At 41.3% G+C, this 24,252-nt stretch overlaps 1 protein-coding gene across 1 annotated transcript in view; it reads left to right on the plus strand.

The window, feature by feature from the left end:
- Positions 1–710: 710 nt before the first annotated feature.
- The window catches only part of cacnb2a (calcium channel, voltage-dependent, beta 2a), a 30,322-nt gene continuing 6,780 nt past the window's right edge, over positions 711–24,252 (plus strand). Inside the window, exons 1-9 of the mRNA XM_083935757.1 lie at positions 711–852; positions 11,918–12,037; positions 17,813–17,935; positions 18,524–18,660; positions 18,742–18,818; positions 19,153–19,286; positions 22,672–22,752; positions 22,840–22,898; positions 23,935–24,044. Coding sequence (XP_083791883.1) covers positions 820–852; positions 11,918–12,037; positions 17,813–17,935; positions 18,524–18,660; positions 18,742–18,818; positions 19,153–19,286; positions 22,672–22,752; positions 22,840–22,898; positions 23,935–24,044 — 874 coding nt within the window. The 5' untranslated portion in view covers positions 711–819. The remainder of the gene's footprint in view (positions 853–11,917; positions 12,038–17,812; positions 17,936–18,523; positions 18,661–18,741; positions 18,819–19,152; positions 19,287–22,671; positions 22,753–22,839; positions 22,899–23,934; positions 24,045–24,252) is intronic.

Genomic DNA, 24,252 nt, shown 5'->3' on the forward strand with positions numbered 1-24,252 from the left:
ATGTATGGTTAATGGTGTGCCATCAAATGAGCAAACGGAAAGTTTCAATGAGTTTCTGGTCCCCTTGATGATGAAAGCAAATATGGCATTTCGTTGATGTAGTGAAGATAATTACTTCCTGGCGTTTCAGTCTCAACAACATGTGTCGGGACTATACAGTGAGTTCAGATCCTTTAGCCTTCCTCTCCTCAGAGTGTAGCCTCTTTAAGGAAACACATGTAAACTCCCCAAGATCACACACTCGCACACAGACATAAAAAGCTTCTGCAGCTGCTTTCGGTGCTTTCTGGAATTTTCAGGCCGGCCCTTTTGGCCAGAGATCTTACTTCCTAACTGTGTGTGTGTGTGTGTGTGTGTGTGTGTGTGTGTGTGTGTGTGTGTGTGTGTGTGTGTGTGTGTGTGTGTGTGTGTGTGTGTGTGTGTGTGTGTGTGTGTGTGTGTGTGTGTGTGTGTGTAAAACAGTGTATATATGTGTGCGTGTGGGAGGGGAGAGGGGTAGGGGGGCTTGTTTTTGGGGTTGGAGGACGGTTGCGGAGCTCTGAAGGAGTGTTCACCCAGCGTGGGAAAGACGCTGGTCTTTTCTCTGTCTCTCAAAGACAAAAGTAGGCCAAAGAAGGGCTGAGAGGAACTAACTTCTTTCCTCCGGCTCGAACTCCCTCTACTCGGGCTACAGAGGCAAAGCTGTTCCCCTCTGGAGTTGGGATATTTGTAGTAGGAAAGCAGTTGGGGCTGGTAGGAGTTCCTGTGCTCCGAGAGGAGATGGGCTGCAGCTGAGGAGATTTTCTCTCAGCCGGGCTGAACGGCAGAGAGGGTAGTGAAATGTATCACTCCGGCAGTGAGGAGTCAGATCTGGTAAGTTTGAGTAAACTTGCTTTCTGCTACTCAAACACTATCCTTTCACACTTTTATGAGCCTAACTCTGCTCTACCTCTACCTCACTCTTCTTTCTCTCTCCCCTCTGAACAAAGAGGTCTGGCTCAGGCTGCAGGAGAATAGAGGTTATTAGTGTAGGATTTAAAGGGGCGTAATCATACACTTCCTATTTTTCTCCCTCATTGCTGCTTTGCCCTAGAAGTTAGCGAGAGTCATGCTTAATGTGCACTCTGTGACTCCCTCGCAGTGTGCCGCGTTGAGACGCCGCATCTTGTCTGAATTTGCGAGCACTGCTGCACGACCACTGCTAGCTTAAAGTGGGCTGAGACAGTGGTTAACAAGCGAGAGAGAGAGAAAGAAAGTAAACAACTGGGGTAAGCTTAGTCCTTAATGTACAGAGCACTTACTGTAAGTTGACCTACAGAAAAAGCTCAAGTTTTGCCTTCACCACACGAGTCAAACAGAGAGTTTCTGTAGTTTTGATGTTGTATAACTTTGAGCACCATCAGTGTAAATGAGTGGAAGTTGTCCATACACATTTCTAGTTAGTATTTCAAACATTTCCTGTTCTTTGTGTGTGTGTGTGTGTGTGTGTGTGTGTGTGTGTGTGTGTGTGTGTGTGTGTGTGTGTGTGTGTGCGTGTGTGCGTGTGTGGCTGCGTGCGTGTGTGCGTGCGTGCGTGTGTGTGAGATATGGTGGTGATAGAAATCAGAGATTGTCATTAGCCACACCCTTGTATTAATGTTTAATAAGCCCCTGAAATCATTTATGTAAACAGAGGTCAACACAGAAAACCTTGTCAAAAGCAAGAATTTTTCAAACCTGCAGACGTTTATTATAAATTCTAGTTAAAGTATCAGTCTGTCAGGTCGATTTCAAGAAGACTGAGTGGTGGGTTCGAATATTTCACTGTGAACAACGAAGAGAACAATGAGAAAAAGGAAACAAAACAAGTTAACCTGAAACCAGTCTAGCATAGCAAAAAACAGCATTAAATAATAATAATAATAAATAATATTTAGTGCTACAGAACGCATGTGTGTCTGTCCTGTGTCCATGTTTTGAGTTTGTATGCAGCAAATACTGTTGTGCACTGTTGTGGGTATATGAGAAATTTCCTGCTGCTCAATCTATAGCTTGTTGATCATTCAGGTCGTAGAAAACCAATTACACACACACACACACACACACACACACAGTTCTTGTTTGATTTTATAAGTGATCTATTCAGCTAGGGCTGCACAATTAATCAAATATTAATCCCGATCACAATTTTGGCTTTCCGCAATTAAATGAACATGATTGACTGGGATATTGACAATTAAAATATGTGCTCCGCTGCATAGCAAAAAAAGCACGCACCACACAGCGGCAGCCAGTGAAAAACTTTGCTGAATCTCATGGCTGCAGTCCAGAGTAGAAGAGTAATATACAACAGAGAGCAGACGGGCGAAACGAAAATGAAATGTCTGGAGCAAAAGGCGAAGAGATTAGTTTGTTTCTAGGAGATGGCTGAATTCAGGTGAAGAATCTCATTTTGATGCAAAAATTTGTACATTATATATATATATTATATAATAGTCGTGATAAATAATAGTTATCTTAATATTGAGATCATAATTTTTGGTTTGACATTAAAGTATCCATATGACATGTCAGATGGGAGTAAAGTGCAACACTATGATTCAGTTTAACAAAATCTAACAATGATCCAAGAGTAAAGAGATATTTTACCCATTTTAATCCTGGTCTGTGTTGTGCAATGTGGGCATTTCACGGCATTCGGCAGAGACGGGCCAAACACCGTTCATCTGGCACAACGCTAGCATTGCCTCGACAGACCTGGATTAAAATGTATCCCATTAAGGCATTTAACATCAATATAAGTAGAGGTCTAATCAGCATGAATGATTGAAAACACATGTGCGACTGCAGGGCCTTTAATGAAGTGATGAAAAAGTGATTAAACCTGAGATTAAGTTGGTTAGTTAAAACTAAACAGTAGTTACATGATTTCTAACAACTATCATTGTGAATTTAATTAAATCAACAGCTGGACCAACTGAAAATTTACAGTTCTATCACAGCTTTTGAAATGTGACTATTTGATGCTTTTATTTGGCATATATGATGAGAAACTGGTGGTTTTGGGTTTTGTGACTTCTGAAATCTAAGCACCAAGGTCCACTTAGTTTTTTAGTTGTATGTAGGGAAATGATCTTTAACAGTCAATGTAAAACATGTTTGAATTGACCTTTTTTGTCTGTCTTGAGAGGTTTTTTCGTCCGATTTATCACTGAAATCTGGGAAATCCTCATGCTTCCTGTGGCAACAAGATCAATTTTGCATAAATGAGCCTTAGAGTATATCATTTATCTCTGTATGAAATGGAATAAATGAAGCTGAAATCATTTTAAGCGAGCACACTCCTATTTGTTGGATGGTATGTTGTTTTGCTCCACTGAAGACGGTTAGCAGCTCGTTCTGCTCTCTTAGCCAGTTCTCATCAATCATCCACAGCCCGCTTCATACACCGGGAAACCGCCAGGATATTGATGACGCAAGCACAAAATAGCACAGAGCAGCCTCTGGCCTCTCTCACTGTATTCCCCTTGATCAACCATCATCCTATTATGGTGCCGTGTTTCTACGGAGGGACCTGAGAGGGAAGGAGGAACTGTGAGATAAACTAGATCTCGCTGTAAGGGGATTCACTGCAAATGAGAGCAATGCCCCTCAAGGGACTGGTGCTGCTGCCTGCAGGTAATACTTACGGGAGGAAAAGGATTAGCACATATTTTGCAGTTGTAGGGGTCCCGTCACGCTGCATTTGTCTTGTCATAATGCTGCAGGGATTTGACGTGCTCTCTGTGAGGTGCAACACCACACAGTACATGTTCATTGAAGTACATGTAAGTCAGAGCAGCACGGAAAAAGGTTAAATCTGTATGGGTTTCTGAGGGCTGGTACCGGTATGTTTTAGACTAGAGTTATCAATATTTCATGCCAGCATCTGAAATCTTTGAAGTTGGATCAATATTTATGCTCTAGGAATGGCACTACTTTGATCCAGACTAAAATATGTCAACAACAAAGACAAAAAAATTACGGTAAAAGCTATCAGGACCTGACAAGTGAAGCCAATGAGGAGGTGGTATTTCGAGAAGTGGGTGACTCCTCTGGCTACAAAAAGAAGTCATATTGTATAGAAGTCAAAAGGAAAAATTCTCCTCAATTTATTACCTCAGTAAACATTTTCCTAATGGCAACTTCAGGAAAACTTGATTTTAAACTTGCTCTGTTTGACTACTGTACGTCCATATGAACAGTGACAGTGCCAGCAAAATTTCACAATCCAAAATCAGTAGACGTTTCCTCTTTAGCATTTAGCTTTATCTGTCGATCTTATCTAGTTTTTTGGTCTATAAAATGTCAGAAAATAATGAAAAAAGGTTTCATAAAGCCCAAGATGCCGTCCTTAAATGTCTTGTTTTGGTCACAACTCAAGCTATTCAGTTTTCTGTCACAGTGGAGGAAAGAAACACACAGTGGAGGAAATATTCACATTTAAGAATGAGAAATTGGACACAATTTATTTTTTAAAGTTACTCAAACAGAGATAGTTGATTAATGATAATGATTTGATTAATCAATTAATCATTGCAGCTCAAATGCACCCTTAGATCATGTGATTGACAGCCAGTGAGTCAATCACCTCGATGGGATGATGCACTTATCTAATGCACTGGCACATGGGATGCTGGGTAAACACTTTTTTCATAGGCCTGTCAGTGTCACCTTGGCGTCCATGCAGCCAATCCCTCTTTTGCCACACCAGAGATCATTACACCTCCCCCTTTCTATCTGTCTGCTCAATTTTCTCTCACACTCACTTTCTTTTTCTTTCACAGATATACGGACACTCTGTTTCTCTTTCACTCTTGCTTACTTGGTATTATTTCCACTTTGTTAAATATTAGTAACTATTCCTTGTAGCGGTCACATCTCTCGCTCTTGGCTGTCATGTCTGCTCTCATTGTCTCTGTGTGACGAACAAGACGCTTGTTGTGGACCGATGATTTAATTGACTTTGTGTTGCACTGAGTGAAGAGGCAGTGACGGACAGATGGCTGGAAAAGAGGCTTTGGTTCCAGCCAAGAATGAGTCAGGCCAAGCCTGAAACCGCTAGTACACACGCTTAGCCCATTGTCAGCCCACTGCAGTCAGTTGTGTCCATCAGCCAGAATTGAACATGACCTGGCAGGAGCAGTAATCTTCCTTCTTCAGTCATGATGCATAATGTGAGGTATACTGTGCAGTCTGACCATGCTGCCCCATTAGATCCACTGCATAATCTTTTTGCTCATTTTGCTTATTGCTCATTTTGTTAGAAGGTCTGAATATTAAGTTCACTCTCTATGAGGCTATACTTGGGCACAGCATTGCTTAAAACTTTACGTTAACAAGCTCACAATCACAATGATATGTGCAGTTACGTTTACTATAGTAAGTACCATATTAGTTTAGCATGTTAGCATGCTAATATTTTCTAGCTTAAGTTTGAGTCCTGATCAGCAGCTGTTCAAACATCTATCACTAGAAAAAGACAATTGTCTGTAGATCTGGAGATGCCTGTACATTTCAGTAAGACACAGTTATGACACTGACAAGAATGAGCGTGATTTTGACGTCACTACAGTCACAAGTGCTTGGGAGTGTTGTCTAGAAGATGCAAGAGATGTATAACTGTCCGTTCCTTCTTGAGCAAACTATAGAGGCAAGAAGGCCATTTATAATCCCAAGAGAGAGACAGGAGATGAGAGCAGCAGAGGAAGGGGTCAAAGTGGGATGGGAAGAAATGGAAAAAGGTGAAAAGAATTGCCAATGGGTGAGAGAAGAGTGGGAGAACATTTGGGGCACTCCGAGGAGAGGGGAAATCCAATGCGGACGTGCACAAAACATAAAATTGGAAACAGTGGTTCAGACTGTAAGTGATTGTTGCCCTGAGTGGAAGGAAAGAAGCAGAAGTCTTTCTGTATGTAAAAAAATTAAAATAAATAAGGAGGAGTCTTGACCATAAGAGCATTTTATAGCTCCCATGTACAGCCATTATTATCTGCATGAGTGAATACATATAGAGAATATCTCCTATAGTAACTAAAAAGGAAAATAGAAGCTTTCACATCAGGAAGAAATTCCTCTGTGGAAAGCCTTCATCCACTGTAAGTGATTCTGTCAGAGGCAGCAGTGACTGACTCACAGCCTCCTGTTTCGCCATGGTAATAGCCACAGTGATTTGTAATGGTCTAATGTAATGATCGCCATGCCACTTCTGGATGTAGAGGTCGTTGGTGGTCTTACAGCTAAGGCCTCTGTCCAATTTAATCAATAAGAGCAGTATTAAGACCACATGACCATTGCCCTTTCAACTCCCCTTCGTCTCTCTTTCTCTGTTTTTCCCAATGTTGCGAGTGAAGATTTGCAGCCCACTTTTCTTAGGAAGAAGGGTCAATATTGGCGAATTCTGCAGGACACGATTTAGGTCCAGTGTAAACTGTCAGCGCTAGTGAATGAAGTAGTGTGCCATTTACTAGGTAAAGCAAAGGTTGTTGAGGGTGTGGTGGTGCAGGGACTATAATGCTGCAACATTTAGCCTAATGTAGCAGGTTTAATGTTTATCCTGTTAGTTTAGCATGTTTAAGGTAGTGTCTTGCTAGTGACTTGCCCAAGGACGCTGTCTGCAAGTCGGTCGGAATCATCTGAACAAAATTTATATTTAATCCGTCCAGTTGCTGTGGACATATTTCAGCCTGGACCAAAGTGTTGACACCCAGAGCCATAAAAAACACTGCGATCAAACGTAATGCATGTTGTGGCAATCTGTCTGATATCAACGTTTTGTTTAGCAAATGTGATGCGATTTGCAGCTTTTTCCTGCTTCTTTAAACGGAGCTGAGATTCCCCCAAATAAAACCCACTTCTCCTCATGGATCAAAGCAGTGTCATACTGCAGTTAGATTATTATTAGTGGCCTGTATGTGAGTTACACAGTGCTGTCAGCATCGGTGTGGCAACGGATCTAGAGGTCGGTCATGTCTGGCAGCCAGAGGCTCATTCTGTCGCTGTGGGTCTTTGTCAGTGTTGATATCGGAGTGCAGCCTTCACAGCTTCACCACTCATCTCCAGGCTCCACAGGGCCACGTTTAGAGCATCTGTGCCCCGCCCTAAGACCTCTGGAGGCTAGTGTTAACTCGCCTTATTGAAACATATGTGACCATTGCACAATTTCTTGAAAAACAGGCCAAGCTGCGGATTAAACTGAGCTGCTGTTGCAGTTGAGATGATCAGAGAGGTTTGATGTTACAATGGACGGATTTTTTTTTCTTCCACCATGTCTATTCAAAACTTAATCTACCACAGGTAATCGCCTTCCTCGTTAGGCTAATTGGTCTTAATGAGCTAAAATCACATCCTCCCCCTGCCTTTCCTTTCATGTAAGATGTGTCATTTTTAAGTGCATGTGTCTTGTTGAAAAGACCCTGAGCAGATGGAGGCGTGTCATTGATTGGTTATGATAAGCACCACTGATTAGCATGTCATCCTTTGATCTACAGTTAGTGCTCCTCGGGGAGCGACTGCTGACCATAAACCAGCGAGGCTATTTCAACTGCAGGTCCCACGGGCCGACCCCTGACTCCTCTGACCTCACACAACCTCATGACGGGTCAGTAAGAGGAGCATCATGCGTCAGCAGCGCAGCAGTGCAAATAAAAGGGACATTTTGAATAATCCGTCTGCAGAGTTTGATGATGGCTGTTCCTTTTATGAAGATGGGAAATTTTTAATTAACGCTGTAATTATTCCCATTTGTCCTGTGTGGCTTTGCTCACATGTACTGTAATGAATCACGGCTGATCAGACGGACGAGGATTTAGAGCAGCATTCACCTCAGAATCCCTCATGCTGAGTCAAGAGCGAAGAAGAGATCATTTAAAAGAAGATGTAGTATATTTATTTGTATAAATGCTCACTATTAGGGCTTCAACTAACTATTTAATTATTGATTAATCTCCTGATAATAAGTTCCTGACTTGTCTGACCAACAATCCAAAACCCTAAATATTTTCTTTACTATCACTTTCATTTTCTGTCAGTAGTCTAATTGACAATGTAATTTTCATTATCGATGAATCTGCTACTTATTTTATCATTTCATTTTCCTCGATAAAATACTCGAAAATTGTGAACAATGTCCATCACAATTTACCACAGCCAAAGGTAATATATTCAAATTGCTCAACAGTTCCACACCTAGAAATAATCATTGTGAGATGATGCAAAACAGTAATATTTATAACAATAATCAAAATCAGAGAATTACCTCATTTTTATAAGTTAGAATTAGCTCTTCTGTATCTTTGCTTAAAAGCGTACTTAAACAAATAATTTATTCAGCTCTACTCAAACTAATAATAATAATAATAATACAGATGCGTATTTATTCAGGTCATGCCTATTGAGCAAATACTGCTGTCAATACCACCGAAATATGAGAGAGCCAATTGTGCTCTCAAGTTGAGCCTTTTCTGTCTAATTAAGCTGAATTGTTTTGCATTTGCACACCAGTTACCATTCAATAATATATAAAGAGAAACATCCAGTCCATGTTCAGGATAGTGATTAAATAAATCTTTTTTCTTGTTTTTCTCCCCAATGCTGTTCCTGGCTGAAAAAAAAAATAATTAAAACGCTGGGGTAGGAGGTGGGCGGGAATTATTTTTGGCTTCTAACAGAGGGCATGAAAGGAAAAGTCTGAGAACCAGTGCATGAATCGATAATGAGAAAAATGAGCCCTGATATGATGCATGATAAAAGTGAGCAGATTTTCTCATCTATGACAAGATGGTGATGTGGCACTTTTTATTTCAACAGCTATAACCATCTCAGGTCAGGGTGAATGCGATGTGTTTACAAGTAAAAAGAACAAAACAGCATGCACAGTCAACACATGAACAGTGTCCATGTAGCACACGCACATCCGATCACTGCAGAGACACAACGAGCAGATGGACTGACTGTAAGGGGTAACTGAGGAAAAATAAATGAGGGGAGTGACGGAGGAGGAGGAGGAGGAGGAGGAGGGGTGGGTGAAGACAGAGATCGAGAGACAGAATTACTGAAGGAGTGTGCAGGGCATGCACTGACAGGCAGAGACACAGGGAGTAAGAAAGAGGGAGCTTGCAGCACCTGAGAGGCAGCAGCTTCATTAGCATCAGGAGGAGAGTCGTTCACAGGCAGCCACACCAGGACTCATGTTGATAAACTGCTGTTACCCATCGCTTGTGGAGCAGCACGGGGGGGCTACAGCGGAGGAGGAGGAGAACGAGGCAGGAGCCAAAGCTTGGAACGAGAGGCTAAGAAGCATCGCTGCCACCTGACGTGCACTGGGAGTCAGCCTCAGCACCTGCAGAGGCAGTCTGAGCACTCAAGGAGACTGGGGCAGACGGGGAGAGAGCTGCTGAGATTATGCGTGGGGCAGAGAGCTCCTGTGGATTCCCCATCTTTGGCAGCGGCAGCAGCAGCAGCAGGAGGAGCAGTGGCTCTACAGATAGCAGCAGGGCTAGTTGGAGCTGCAGTAAAACAAGGAGCCCCAACTCCAAAGCTGTTTATTTACCCAGAGATGAAGGTAGCATTTACAGCCAAGGTGTAACAGGAGCTTGCTGTCCATGTTGCCACAGTGTTGAATGTACCTGTAGCCAAAGCAGTGACGGCTGCCACAGCGCTGGTGCAAAAGTGACCACAGCCGTGCAGTTGGGTGTAGTTGAAGCAGCAGTAGGAGGGGGCAGTGGCTAAGGACACTGAATGACCAGTGTGGCTGATGAAGGCCACCTGGATCCGCTTGCTGAAACGAGCCAAGGGAGATCGCGTCAAGAGCTCCGATGGCTGTGTAAGCAGATTTTGAGTGTTTACATCATCTGTTTTTGTGTGTCTGTGCACGTCCGTGCGTCTCTGCTTCATCCATCAGTCCACAGTGTTGGGGTCAGTGTGGCATGCTTGTGTATTGCCTGGTGATGATGAGAAAACTGTATGTTGTTATCAGTTATGGCTGTCAGATTCTGGGCAGAGCTCCATATCACCTCCCTCTGACCCACTGGGACGAGGTTCTTGATCACGCCCCATCGTTAGCTGTGACTTGATGGAGTAATCATACCAGGTATTTTCACCTGCACTTTTCCAGGCCAAATCTAGCTCATAAAAGAGAAGCTAATGTGCAATAAGATGCCAGTTTAGGACATCTTATCCGAATGTGTAAGTGCTGCATATTCAAACTCAAGCTCGAGCAGCGTTTGACACACAGCCTGTTGATGTTTTGAAAGCAACTGGGAGATTAATGTGATCATGGATGTGATGACAGCAAAAGCATCCCATGGATATTTAATGAGCTTGCTTTCATATGAGTGATTCATATCAGGTAAAAAGGAGGGAGGATGTGAGACAAAGAGCAGGGTTTCATTGTAAAATGGAGGACATAAATATTAATAGCTGTTGCATTATGTACGGTAACATTTGTATCATCTGTACATAAGTCAGGTAATGTTAGTGGAGAAGACAATCCTCCTTTGTATGTATGTGGTGGCTGGTAATTCTAATCAGGCACAGAGTGAGAGAGGCTATTTTTAACTGAGACAGCAGAGTGTATTGGTGCAGTGAGATGAATGAAAGACCTTGTGCGGGTGGCATAGTAGTGAGCAGGTAAGGATAAGGCTCACACTGGTTTCACTTAGTTAATCTCATTTATACTTAACCGAAACTGATATGTGACACTGGGAAATCATCCTGTGGTGTACGTGCAAATATATTGTTCATTCCAGCATCCAAAAATAAATTCTGAAACTTTTCCTCACTTTTTGTATGTTTTTCATCAGTGTTTAATTTCAGTTTGCTGTAGCTATACAAGTGCTGTCCTATGGAGCCTAAGCGCAGTAACTACATATTAATCTAGTCAAAATTAAGTTAAGACCAGAATCTGACTTGAATATAGTGAATCGTATCACCTGTATCGTGATACTTATCGTACCTTACCTAGCCAATACACAGCCCTAATGGTAAGCTTAATAATATTGTGTTTCTTCCTCCTTAGCTTCCCCAAAAGGTTGTATTTATGATCTATGTTAACTATTTTCTTGTTGGTTTTAAATCTCCATCTGTGTCACAGTTTATCCTGCAGCCAGAAAACGTAAAAACCTTTTTTTCTCTTTTTCTCCTCATAGTTTTCTTTTCCCACATCTTGTCTACTGTAACTGTCCTGTAGCTTTTGTAGGGCATTGTAAACACTATGGCCTATATAGCAATAATGTGCAAGTAATCCTTTAACTACCTTCATTATTTATGATCTGTTTTCACATAGTATATAACAAGTTTTGTGATGCATGTGTGGTAGTGTTCACCAATGCACTGCTCCCAGGAGTGTGTCTAAGGTAGTAATCGTGTGTGTGTTTTGGTATATGTGAGTCTGAGCAGATCTGTCGCAACCACATATCACGTAGAGAAATACTCTGTTTTTTCAACATTTCTCTCAGTGTTTCTCACACAAGGATCACAACAAATCTGCAGGCGAGCAGCTGAGAGAGAGCTAAGGATAGAAGAAGAGCTGCTGGTGATGTAATTCTTTGAAAGACAGTTTGTGTCCTTTGGCATCCTTTTTCAGAAAAAGAGGAAGTGTTCGTAATTTGCTACAGATTCGATTCCCTCAAGTTGTTGCAGTGATAGTAGAATGGCTTGCTCATTATTTCATGAAATCAACTGAGAGTCCTTTGATGGTCAGAGCTTTACACTTCGGTCTGTGTGGGTTGGTTTGCACATTTGTAAGTTGCACATCAGATGCTCAACTCCAACATTGAACATTTCTTAAAAGAGGAAGGGCAATGCAAAACAAATTCACTCCTCACGACCTGTCTGTTTTAAAGTGTGAATACCAACTGGCTGAAGTTGAGTTTCAGTGTACGTGTGTGTCGCTGAAGTGTTAATATTTGTGTCTCTGCAGGGTTCGGCCGACTCCTACACCAGCCGTCCATCAGACTCCGATGTGTCCCTTGAGGAGGATAAGGAGGCCGTGCGCAGAGAGGCAGAGCGACAGGCTCAGGCACAGCTCGACAAGGCCAAGGTTGGTATCCAAAACCCAACAACGCTACGGTCACTCTGTGCTCCATGGTCACCAGACAAGCTGTATCAGTGATCGGCATGTGTCTGTGTGTGTGCTCTTGTGCTTTTATTTACGTTTATTCAAGTTTTAGACTTTGAGAGTGAAAACATTTGTGGAAAATTAGAACTTTTTGAATGTTTGAGAGTTGAAGGTACCCCGTGGAGCTTTTGACCACTAGCAGCACTATTGATCAATGTTTTTACTATCAACAGCTGGGGGTGATAATGAGAAAAGAAGCAAAGCCATGGCCCTGAGAAGGCCCGACTGCGAGATTGCAACCTTAGACTTGAGACTAGGTTTTAGGTTAAAAGTTTAGTCTTAGGTTAAAAAGTTATATCAGTTACGATCCCCATAAGCATTGAAGTGTGTGTGCAAAGACAGAAGTAGTTATTATGCTTAAATAAATCATGTCCGGCATCAGTCAAATGGTAATGTAAACTGTACAGTGGTTGGTTTGTTTTTGGAAGAAGAAAAGCTGCATCTGCTTCCTTTTCTGTCTCATTTCTTAGACCTACGTACATGTTTCTTCTTTTTTTGTTGTTTATAGTGGCATTAAAATAACATTCTCTACGACAGAGCCGTTAGAAGACCAATCCGGTCAAAGTTTCTGTCCTGTTCTTTGAAAGTCGGTCTAATTTTGGAACAAAGTTTTCTTATTTACGACTTCCCCAGCTTGTCTCGCCCACGTTCAAAATCATACATCATAAAATGTTTTATTCATTCTGCGGTGGGATTGATGGAGGATTAACTAGGTGACTTGGTGACAGCTTGTTTCTTAAATGAAGAAAGGTTAGGGGCTGCTGATGTGAGAGGTTAGGGGCCCCAGAGGGCTCAGCGTCACTGTTTATCAGAGCAAAGCCTCGCCTGCTCTGCTCTGGGCCACAATTAGCATCATGTAAACAAACACACACACAGGGCCGTGCAGGCTTGCCTATGCACGACAGGAATTGCAATCAGTGCTCGCTTCCACAGAATCACTCTGATTGCTGGAACTGTTAAAGATTTACGCCTTTGATCTATGAAATAAGCTATCTTCTGTCCACATTTTGTTCCCTTCCTGCTTTACAGCTCATTGGATAGCTTCTCTTTTTGCATATTAATTCAAGCAAGTGTCTGAAAAATTGGTTTATTGTCTTTCACTGGGTGTTTAGTGTCTATAACAGTGAGTGCGCTCATTAGCTGTAAGCACTGAGCTTTTGGCCATCCATCCATTCTAGCAGACATTTTCCTCCTGTGCTGTTTCTGGAGGTAGCTCGTAGCTGGCAAAGACAGATAATTCGAGCAGATCTATGTTGTTATTTTCCAGAGTCACCCTCTCCGGCTCACTAATTAAAAAGATAAGTTGGCTTTATAGATAACCTGGCAGAGATTACCCCCGCTGGCATTTTACATGACAGATGACTAGTAAAAAATAGCCTCTCAGTGGTCTGGCCACCAGAGAGAGCGAGCTGGGGTCAGAGGAAGTGCAGACTCTGACTGTGGGCAGTAATTCACAGTGATTTCCCCGACATACCTTAGATTATTAGGGAGAGGGAAAAGAGTTGTTGCCCTAATATACTTCTTCACTTTACATTACATGTGTTTGCAAATATTATACACTCATTCAAAGAACCTTTTTTTTTTTTTTTTTTTCTTCAATTTTAGATGTTAAAATTAGGACCTGTCAGGCTGCGAAAACAGCTGTATAGTGTCTTCTGTGGTTTCTGAGATCATCTCGGGCTACTATATTTTAAATGGGACGGCTTTGCTACAAACTCGATGAGTTAAGTTTGAAATATGAGGGCATTTATTTTCTAAAGGAAGCATTAAGAGTTGCACTATGGAGATAAAGAGGTTTTGGAGCTTGATCCATATTGGGGAAGTCCGGATATCTTAGTCTATTAACTTAGAAGTTATGACCTGCAATACAAAATTGCTGGAATACTTTTAAAGGGGACCTCTTGTGCTTTCCTGTATTTTTTGTCATAATGTTACAGTGTTGGACGTTTATATTAAAGGCGTCTGACCTCTTATGTCACCTTATTAGTGGAACATCTAGACTGTAATCTGTTTCAAAGGCCTGATTCAGGTCAGACTTTTGAAGGTGACTGGCTTCATACATTTTTGATTAATTTTTTTCAAGCTGCTATCAATCAATATTTTTATTAGAGATGCACCGATCCAATACCCAGATCGGATATCGGCTCTGATATTGACTAATTAGCATTCTGATCCAGTCATTTCTTTTTTTATTTATATCATACACAGCAAGTTAATTAAGCCATTCTTTGTTGGGTTTCAGGCAGCTGCTATTTCTTATATTGCATTTTAAAATATCTGTTTGCAGTGCACTTTACATGGAAGTGGTGTTTATTCCTTTTTAATGCTAATGTACACTTTGTTATTTGTTAATAAATATATTAAGTACATTATATCTGTGTTAATTTGTTACCTTTTTTAACAAGGCTAAATGTTTATGTCAAGCCTGATGCCTTCACTCACATGACAAGGTACCAGTTCATTTATTCAACAGTAGTATCTGATAGGTATCGGGTATTGGCCGATACGCTCAGGCCAGGTATCGGTATCAGATTGGATCGGTAAAAAAACGGGGTCGGTGCATTTCTAATTTTGATATTAATAAAGGATAAAAAAGCTACTTTGATAATAACCTTTGACAATTATCGACTCTGCAGTTCCCCTTTCACCATCTTTCAGCTGATGGTTTTGGTAACAAATGACATTTTCGGTTTTCTCTCACTGTACTCATCAGCGTTATTTTTAAGCCCCAGAAGAAAGAAGGCTCTTTTAAACCCACTCTACCAACACAAACACGCAGACCAAGTTAGAAACTAGCTGGAAAGAAAGCGGGGCTTTAAGCAGCTGAAGAGCCAGATTTTTCCCTCAGCAGTTGGTGGAGAGAAAAAGAGAGTGATAATGTGTCACATTTTGTGTTTACAGGTTGTTTCTGCTGCCTGGTTATAGATTAGGTAATGGGTGTAGAGTGGAGTCAGAATTCATCACTTTGTTTCTTACAAAGCTTTGGAAGCAGTGGATTTGGTATCTGACTTGTTGAATTAGTGCACACACATTGCAACTACAAATAATTTAGATAAGACATAGAAAACAAAACATAATCTTGCTCCAGGCACAAAAAAAACAACAACTGGTAGCAGCAGCGGCCTTCATTTATCATTATTATACTAAAGCAACCTTGTATAATTGTAGAAATATCTTCCCACAGTTAGTTAATTAAGGTTATGGCTCCATAATAATACATTTTACAGGCTCTCAGACCAGTTCAGCCTAAAGCCACACAGCCGAAGAGAATTCGTTTCAAATCGATCCACAACATTCAAGGTGAATCAAAGTGGGAATCTTGATTTATAGCCTGAGATCCTGTGTGTGCTGCTAATGGAAAGGCATGTGGCATGGTACAAGGCGAATCAGCCACAGCAAGGGCAAGTGTTCACTCAGTCAGTGTAAGCACAGAGAAGACTGGGAGGTATTATCTGTTGAAATATTCATGGTGTGATGTGATATTGTGACGAGCGTCGTGTGGTGTTAATTGGCTGTGGTCCATAGCGCTGCCGCCCAGGGTTCCCAGTTACAGATAGGGCTTCTCTTGAGCTGGTTATCTCTGTCTTATCCTTACCCTGCCTCTTATCTGCCTGAGCGTGTCTCCTCTCACTTCCTGTCCTCTGCTTCCTTTTTTCTTTGCACTACATTGTCTGCTATCCTTCTGTCCATTTCCTTTCCCTTTCCCTTTCTTCTTTTTTCCCCTCCTCCCACGCTTCTTACCCAGTCTTTAACCCTCCTCTTCTGTCCTTCTCCCTCCCTCACTGCAGTCAATATGGCATCCATAATGAAGGCCTGAGTTACGTAAGGAGCAACGGGCAACGGAGCAGTAGGAGATGTAGAGATACTACAGCAGTGGAAATGTGCCATTATGTACAAATTCCACAGTCACCTATGATACAAGCTGGCATGTTAGGGCATGTATGTTTGCGTGATTGCCTACAGGTCCATAAAACGCCATTTAGGCTATAGAAAGCTTCACCTGACAGGCGGCCATGATGGATAAAGGCGAGCAGAGCAGCTGGGAGGGAGGAAGGAGGCAGCGGCCCATGAGACACATACATACGTGGACTAATGGACCTCATACCTTCATGCATGTGACTCAGTGCATGCAAACACCAAGGACGCTTTGTCCTCTACGGGTCCTGGCACTGCACATTGCATTGGATGATTTTCTCACACACACACATGCACGCACGCACGCACATTCAGTTTACAACCTTCACTTCAGGGAATATTTACATTGCTGTCTGCATGAGGAAAATGCTTCCAAGAGGATTTCACTAATGTATTATTTCCATAATCCCTCACAGTTCATCACAGTCACTTCACACCTGTTGTATATCAATGAGGCCGTAGTGGACAGTGATGATGAAAGAGAGCGCTCGTCGCCTGTAAAGCTGATGAATTACTCTCACAGTACTGAGATTCGCTGAGTGTTGCTGCCTGTTTGAAAGATGTAGCTTTCGGATCCGAGCAAATCCAATCAGTCTCTGTTGAAGGTTTAAGATGAATAGGAAAGTGCTGCATGAAAAATATTAATCTTTAAAAGTAATTTAATCTGATATTGAGGATTTAAATCTGCAATAAGTGATGTTGTTGGCCACTTGGGGGCAGCAGAAACAAATCGTAAACACAACATTGAAATATCACCTCGAAATCGGATTGTAGGACTTTGATGAAACAAGCTATAGCATTCCAGATATAAATGCATTTTCTAACCAAAGGTACAGCATCAAAGCTCTGATCCAGTTTGGCTTCCAGTTGAATTTTATACACATCCCCTCATCTTGCTCTCTTTCAGCTGCTGGTAAATAATAAACATGTGAGTCAATGCTGGTAGATTACTCTCATCCCTGTGCATTTGTTCTGGCTTTTCAGTTGACTTCTGTTATGCTTGTCACACAAATGTAATCTGGTTGAGGGCAAGAACATGTTGCCAACTGTTGCTGCCATCGCCGCCAGGCTGGCTCCAAGATTATGTCCAAAAGCATTTTGGCATTTCTGTAACTCTTAAAGTGATATGTCTTATGTGTGTGTATGTTCTACTCTTGCAGAAATCTAGATGTGAGCATATGGGAGTAATCAGAGAACCATTACATTTTTTCATGACGTGACCTTATTAAATCTTATTCAAATCTGTTTTTGTAGAAAATATAATGTGTCTCTATAGACAGAGGAGATTTGCTTTTGCAGTAGAAAGTAGAATGTTTTATCAGATGTTGACAGTCAGTAGTGGTAGTATAGGAGTACAGGAAACATTTCATTAGCTTTATGCATTATCTCAATGGACTGTGTCCCAAAGAGGAAGGTCAGCAGTGATCCGGCCAGTATTGATTCAACCGTTGTAAAGATTGTGGGATTGATTTATGAACCATTTACACAAGTGTTTGTGCTACTCATAAGTAAGCACAAGACAAGAGTCCTGTCTTATTTTCTGTGTGGAAGTGATTATTGCTGCAGACACAAACATGTTGCATCACTCTGAACTGTAAAGAGTTTTAGCCTTTAGCAGAGAGCCAAATCATTCATGGAGAGATATCAAATCTGGAGGACTAAGGAACAGCTTGTAGCTTTCACCCAGAGTCAAAGCTCACCAACAGTGCACACAAAGATATACATTTAAACATTTTAATGAATACATTTTGATTTATCTCTCTCCTTTTTTCCTCCCGGCAGACCAAACCAGTTGCATTTGCTGTTCGCACAAATGTCAACTACAGCCCATGTCACGATGATGATGTCCCCGTGCCGGGCATGGCTGTCTCCTTTGAGGCTAAAGACTTCCTCCATGTCAAAGAGGTGAGTGAGTTTCTGATCAGAGATGATATTCAAGGCAATGATGCAGAGGGTAATTAGGAGGATGATCAGGAGAAGATATAAATTACTACGTTTACATGCATAAATATTCCAGGTTTTGGCCTTAGACAATATTCCTAAGATGTTTAAATGGTGAAAAAAAAAATCAATATTGCACTAATATTCTCCTTTACATGAAGCGGTGCAAAATAGGAAATTTTCCACAGATGGCCTCCCTTGTTCATTCCTTTAACCAGCTTTCATTTAAAAGGCTGGCGTTGCAATGTTTGTGCATATCTTGTCTTTCGTAATGTTTAAAAGTAGGTGTGTTTTTCCGTCCAACCAGAAATGTGGGCTTCTCTATTGGGCATGCATCAGTCTCGCAAACTGTTGGATGGCGGCCATAAATTGTCACAAACTGCGATGCATATTCAAAATACTGAATACATGTCTCAATATTGCCCTTAAAATCTGCATATCCAAACAGAAAATGCTGTGTACATGATCTGTATCAAATTCTGAATATTGTCATATTCGGAATAATCGTTATTATAAGCGTGCATGGTCACTGTATTTACTTATTCTGTGTAGAAATTCAACAACGACTGGTGGATAGGACGCCTGGTGAAGGAAGGCTGTGAAATCGGTTTCATCCCCAGTCCAGTGAAGCTTGAAAACACTCGTATACTTCAGGAGCAGAGAGCCAAACAGGGCAAGTTCCACTCCAGGTAAAAAAAAAACTAATCTGCACCGACAAGTTCCTTCACTTCATAAGATTTGTTCATCTGACACACGTTTTGTCCTTTCAGCAAATTGGGAGCAAACTCATCCTCTAGTTTAGGTGAAGTGGTTCCTAACTCAAGGAAATCTACTCCTCCTTCATCTGGTGAGTTGCTCGATAAGCAATTTTAAAAGTCTAACTTTATACTTAATAGACTATTTGATCTTTTAAAACAACCTTTAGCCATTGAATTCAAGTTAAAGGTAAGATACGCTACTTAGATTTTTCATATTTTGTATTTTTACCTGCAATAAAGTTGACATTTTCCTGTCAGTTTTATGTTTTAATGGCCATAATTGTACTTTTACATGTTTCATTTGCCATCTGTGTTTAGTAGCAAATATTTCTCTGCTACTGTCAATGAGAAATGTTTCCCCCGTTAACTGTGATCTCCTGTGTTCATCTCTGTGATGGTGGTCTTGTCTGTCTGTGTGCGTAGCCATTGACATAGACGCCACAGACTTAGACCAAGAGGACTATGAGCTTCCAGTCAACCTGCGCTCCCCTAAAGCCAGTCCAAACCCTGTCATGTCACCCCTAGCAAAAGAGAAACGAATGCCCTTTTTTAAGAAGGTAAACTCTGGACTACCCAACCCTCTCTTTTTCTTCTATCCGTCCGCACGCCTCTGGCTAATAATGCCTGCTTTGGCCTCACTCAGCGCCGGTCCTGTTTGTCTACAACACCGTCCTCGTCCCTCAGCGTGCACCCTGTCCGTTAGCATGCATGCCTGTTCTTAACCTCTCTCTTTCTCCTCTTCCGTCTCACCACAGCTAAGCAGAAGCAGAAGTCGGTAAGTCGTGGCGTACAGTGCACCAGCTCAGCAGGGTCTGGGGGACGACCTCTGTGGTCTGAACTGTACAAACCCGCTTTAGAAATTCAGACTCTGTTCTGACCTCTCACCCTGCTCACCGCTCCTGCAATCCTCTGTGTTGTGTTTGTGATTGTTTATGTGTTTGTAAGTGAACTTGTGATTCTGATCGAGTGAGAGCTCAGTGTGTACAGCTTTTTAACAAGCTTGATAAGATCTGAATTTAAAAAAATAGTTCAAAGTTTTGGGGGAATATGTCGCTTTTTTGATAAACATCAGGTGAGGAGAGCGATGTCACAATATATATTATATTCCATTAGATATGAAGCTGGAGAAAGGAGACGGTTAGCTTAGCATAGAGACTGGAAACAGGGGTTAACAGCTAGCCTGGCTCCGCCCAAAGGTAACAGAATCTGCTAAGCAGTAGGGATGAGATTTGATAAGATTTTGTTGATACAAAAGCCGGTATCAATTCTGCTTATCGGTCCAAATCTTTATTAATTCCTGAATAACTTTCTGTGTGGGGAAAAGCAGTCGGCATACACAAGTTTTCACTGTAAATGCGGCTGCTTTATTATCTCAGAGTTTGAACAAAGTGTAGATGAAACAAGATAATATTTCTACAGCTTTCAGGGTTTTCAAAGAAAAAAATCCAGCAACGTAGATGCATGAGTTTGACGTCAGCTGTCAGAAAAACATGCTGGCATTGATAGAAGGAATTGATCATCTCCAAGGCAGACGATTCCTATTCCAATTTGGTTCTCCATTCTCACTCCTACTTTCCAACACCTCTAAAGCTCATTGTCTAACATGTTCCTTTTTATACCTTTTTTGTTTTATATATTTGGTTGAATAAGCGTACTTCACGAAATGTGAACCATTCCTGTTTTTGGTTTGTCGCCACAGAGACAGATTCATCATGACTTACATGATCCATTGTTAGGATTAATAATAAGCCTACAAATATGGCTATAAAACTGTTTATTTGGATCACTGATAGTTGCCATGATTATTGTGTGCTATAGAAAATCAGCATCACAACATTCAAATGAATATCTTTGTCATTATCACAATTTATTTTCAATATGCTAAATGTATATAGAATCAACACAACTCTCAAAAACAAAAATGTAATGAAAGCTGCAGTATGCAAAAACAAAATGCCAGAATTTGAAGCAGAGTGAGACCTCTTCCTGCAGCTCTCCCTCCCCCCCTCTCTGTCCTGACCCAATAGGAACGCTCTCTGTCTCTGAAATGACCTTTCTCCAAAGTCTCCCATCATGTGTTAGATTTCCTAAACCCTGAAACCCAAGAGGAGATGCAGAAGTCTAGTTGTTTAACGTACCACTTGAATGAAGATAAAATATAAGATTACTATGGGGTTTTTTTGCCCAACATCGCCACAAATAAATCTGCCTACTCCATGTTTAAGTCTGTTTTTTTTTTTAAAAGGCTAATACATAAACATTTTCCATGACGTTAGCCATGTTATGCAGAGTTAAATTAAGGATACCAGAAGTATTTCTGCAGAACCACATTGTCCATTAATGTTAGTCAGCAGTAGTGTGCATCAGTTCCCACAATGTCCCAAGGGGAAACACGATGACGGCAGCAAGTGTTAGACCGAAAGAAATTCTTTAGAAGTGGAGGAGGAAGAACATAAAGATCATAAAGATACCAGACCAAGAGAGCGGCTTCAGCATTAGGACAAATAAGGGGAGGAAATGAGTAAAAACAAAAGCAGTGTGGTGGATATGATAATCAGCGGTCCTTTTTAAGTCGTCAGCCCTCTCTGTTTCCCAGCTGTCTGCTCTTCCACAGAGCTCCAGCTTAGATCGTGCACTGTTATTGCACTCCTGTGTGCTGACATATCCAAACATCCAGACACCAGGGACTCACAGCAGCATCAGGTTCACTGCCTCGCTGTCAGACAGAATACACAAGCAGTGAACAAACAATTAGGAAAGAAGTAGATTGCTGTTTTGTTCAGGATCATACAAATGACTCTGAGAATGTAAATGTGGCATTAGCTGTAATAAAGTGGACCACCATCAAAAAACATGAAAACTATACTGTTAATTCTCCTTCTCACCAGCACTAATTCTAATTAGCAGATATTCACTGTTATCGATTAATGTGTAGAGTTTTTATATTGATGAAACATAAATAAATGTAAGACAATTTCTCCACATTTTCCCAGAGCCCAAGTTGACATATTTAAAGATGAAGACAAAGAAAATCAAAGGCTGCTTCCTGCTAGCACAGTATTTATTAATCTAAAACAGATCTGATACTTTAGTATGAAACCAGTAGTACTTGAATTGCTTATTTATTTCCAGTGAAATATCACGGGATGCATACACTGGACACCACATTGGCATAAATAGCCCACAATGCAATGTATTAATGAAAACAATGTTGCCTGCAATTCACATTTTCTAGCAGCTAAAGTATTTCAACGGACGTGAAGAAAACCCTTAAACTCAACAGGTTCGTCATGTTTGCTGTATGTATAGATTTATATAGGTATAGGTGTAGAGCTGAGGTTGACACAGGGTCATTTGCTATCACATACGCCACATAAAACCAGGAAATATTTACATTTGAGCTCCAATTTCAAACATCTCGTCAATTTAACGTCTATGATTTTATATTTAAAACTGAGGCTGTTACACACTGAGTTCCCACTTTGTCCCAACAGCAGTGATCAAGTTTTTCTACCTGTTTTCTAATTTTTCAGTTGTAGCTTCTGTGAATCTACTGTGTTTTTTTTTCTTCCTCTCCGACTAACCTTTCCTGTCATACTTTTCCTTTTTATTCAAAGACATCAGAACCATGAAATGAGAGGATTTATCTAAAGATTGTAATCCATCATAAAATATTAGTAGTTAACCGTAAGCTGCTTTGAAGCATCGACAACGTGATGATGTTAAATTTTGCGAAGTGAACTGCCAGATCTATTATATAAATCAAAGCTCGTGTTTTGTCAGGCCAGCTGGGACGTCCCATTTCATGGTTCACAATGTTCCAGTGCTTTTAAATCTAGCCTAGTTCATTGTTGTTCCAAATCCCTCAAGTGATTTGTGATGGTGAGTGTTTACTTTGTCCCCATAAATGTGTGCAACTGTTTCTTTTTCTCCTCTCGTAAGGCGGAACACATTCCTCCGTACGACGTTGTGCCTTCTATGCGGCCCGTGGTTCTCGTTGGACCATCACTGAAGGGCTACGAGGTGCGTCAAAACACTGACATGTCAACACTGCCTTTGTTTATCTGTGACGTCCCTTTTTTTCAACTGTTTCTCTTCATTTCTCCCTAGGTGACAGACATGATGCAAAAAGCACTGTTTGACTTTTTGAAACACAGATTTGAGGGAAGGTGAGTGTACTGTGACCTTTAAAAACACAAGCTCTCGTCCTGCTTCCTTCCTCATTCCTCCTCTCCCTCCAACTCTATAGGCTGGTATTTATCTGTCCCCTGAGGTTAGCCGAGGGAGTGTGTAACAAGTTTGTTTGGCCTGGAGATGTGTGCTGCTGCTTTAAATAGGCCCTCTCCATGTCCTTAATAGGCCATAGTGGGCCCTGGAGCAGAGCAGGATTCTCCTGCCTCAATGTTGAGTCCATCCGCCCATCAGAGAAACAGAGAGACCGTGAAGTTACAAAACACTTAAGATCCACTCAGACCACCAGCAGCTGCAGTGAATCGTGTTATGAGCCCTGTTCTTAAAACATGGTTTAACTGAGGGTGTTTTCACACTTATTGTTCGTTTGCTCTGGTCCGAATCAGTTCCTTTTCACACAAAACAAATGCAGTTTCTGTTCTGCTCGCAGAGACTTGCTCCACCAGCTTTAGTGGTGGCTGGTTTGATTGCAAGTGACTGCTAGCTTGGTCCATGGCTTTTCTGTGAGAAGAATATTGCTTTGCAATTCTCCAGCTAGCTACCACTTCCACATCATGGATGTATTAAGAGAATTGGATATAACGTTTGGATGTCGGTGCTACTTCTGCGTTCATTTCAACAGACCTTTAAGAAAAGGAGTTAAAGTTAGTTCCTGATATGGGTTCTCCCTAAGAAGTCTTGGTTATGATCCAGCCTGTGATTTTGCAGGTGTGGGTTTAAGGACTTGTTGCTCAAACCACTTTTGAAGAACTGTAAAATCCAGGTGAAATTATCAACAATCAAATGAAGCGGACTCAGTTATCCGTGTTCAAAAAACAGGGAACCCCCTTTCATCTACACTGTTTCTGTTTTAACTCTCAGACTCTGCTCTCTATCATTTCACTCTGATTTGTAGCAGCTGCTTGTGTCTCCTTTTATTTTTGGTCTTTAATACAGAGTAAGAAAAAGTGTTTGTCTTCATGTCAAATAAAGTTCATAGTATCTGGCTAACCAAGTGTTTTTATGGTCCCTCAGAATATCAATCACTCGCGTCACGGCAGACATCTCTCTGGCCAAACGCTCCGTCCTGAACAATCCCAGCAAGCACGCCATCATCGAACGCTCCAACACACGCTCAAACTTGGGTACGTTTGTGCTAGAAATCACTGCAATGCCTGGGAACATCTGGTGTTTTGATTCATAATGTTTTCAAGGAGACCAGCTTATGTGGAACAGGAAGGAAACGATTAAAGGAGCTCTTGACAATGGTAATGATAACTCCAGACGGCCTGGAGAGGCCACGGCCAGTTTTCTTTTGTTAGGAATGAAAGATAAAGCATAAATGCGCGATAA

Source organism: Echiichthys vipera (assembly GCF_963691815.1).
Source record: "Echiichthys vipera genome assembly, chromosome: 21".
Classification (NCBI taxonomy): domain Eukaryota; kingdom Metazoa; phylum Chordata; class Actinopteri; order Perciformes; family Trachinidae; genus Echiichthys; species Echiichthys vipera.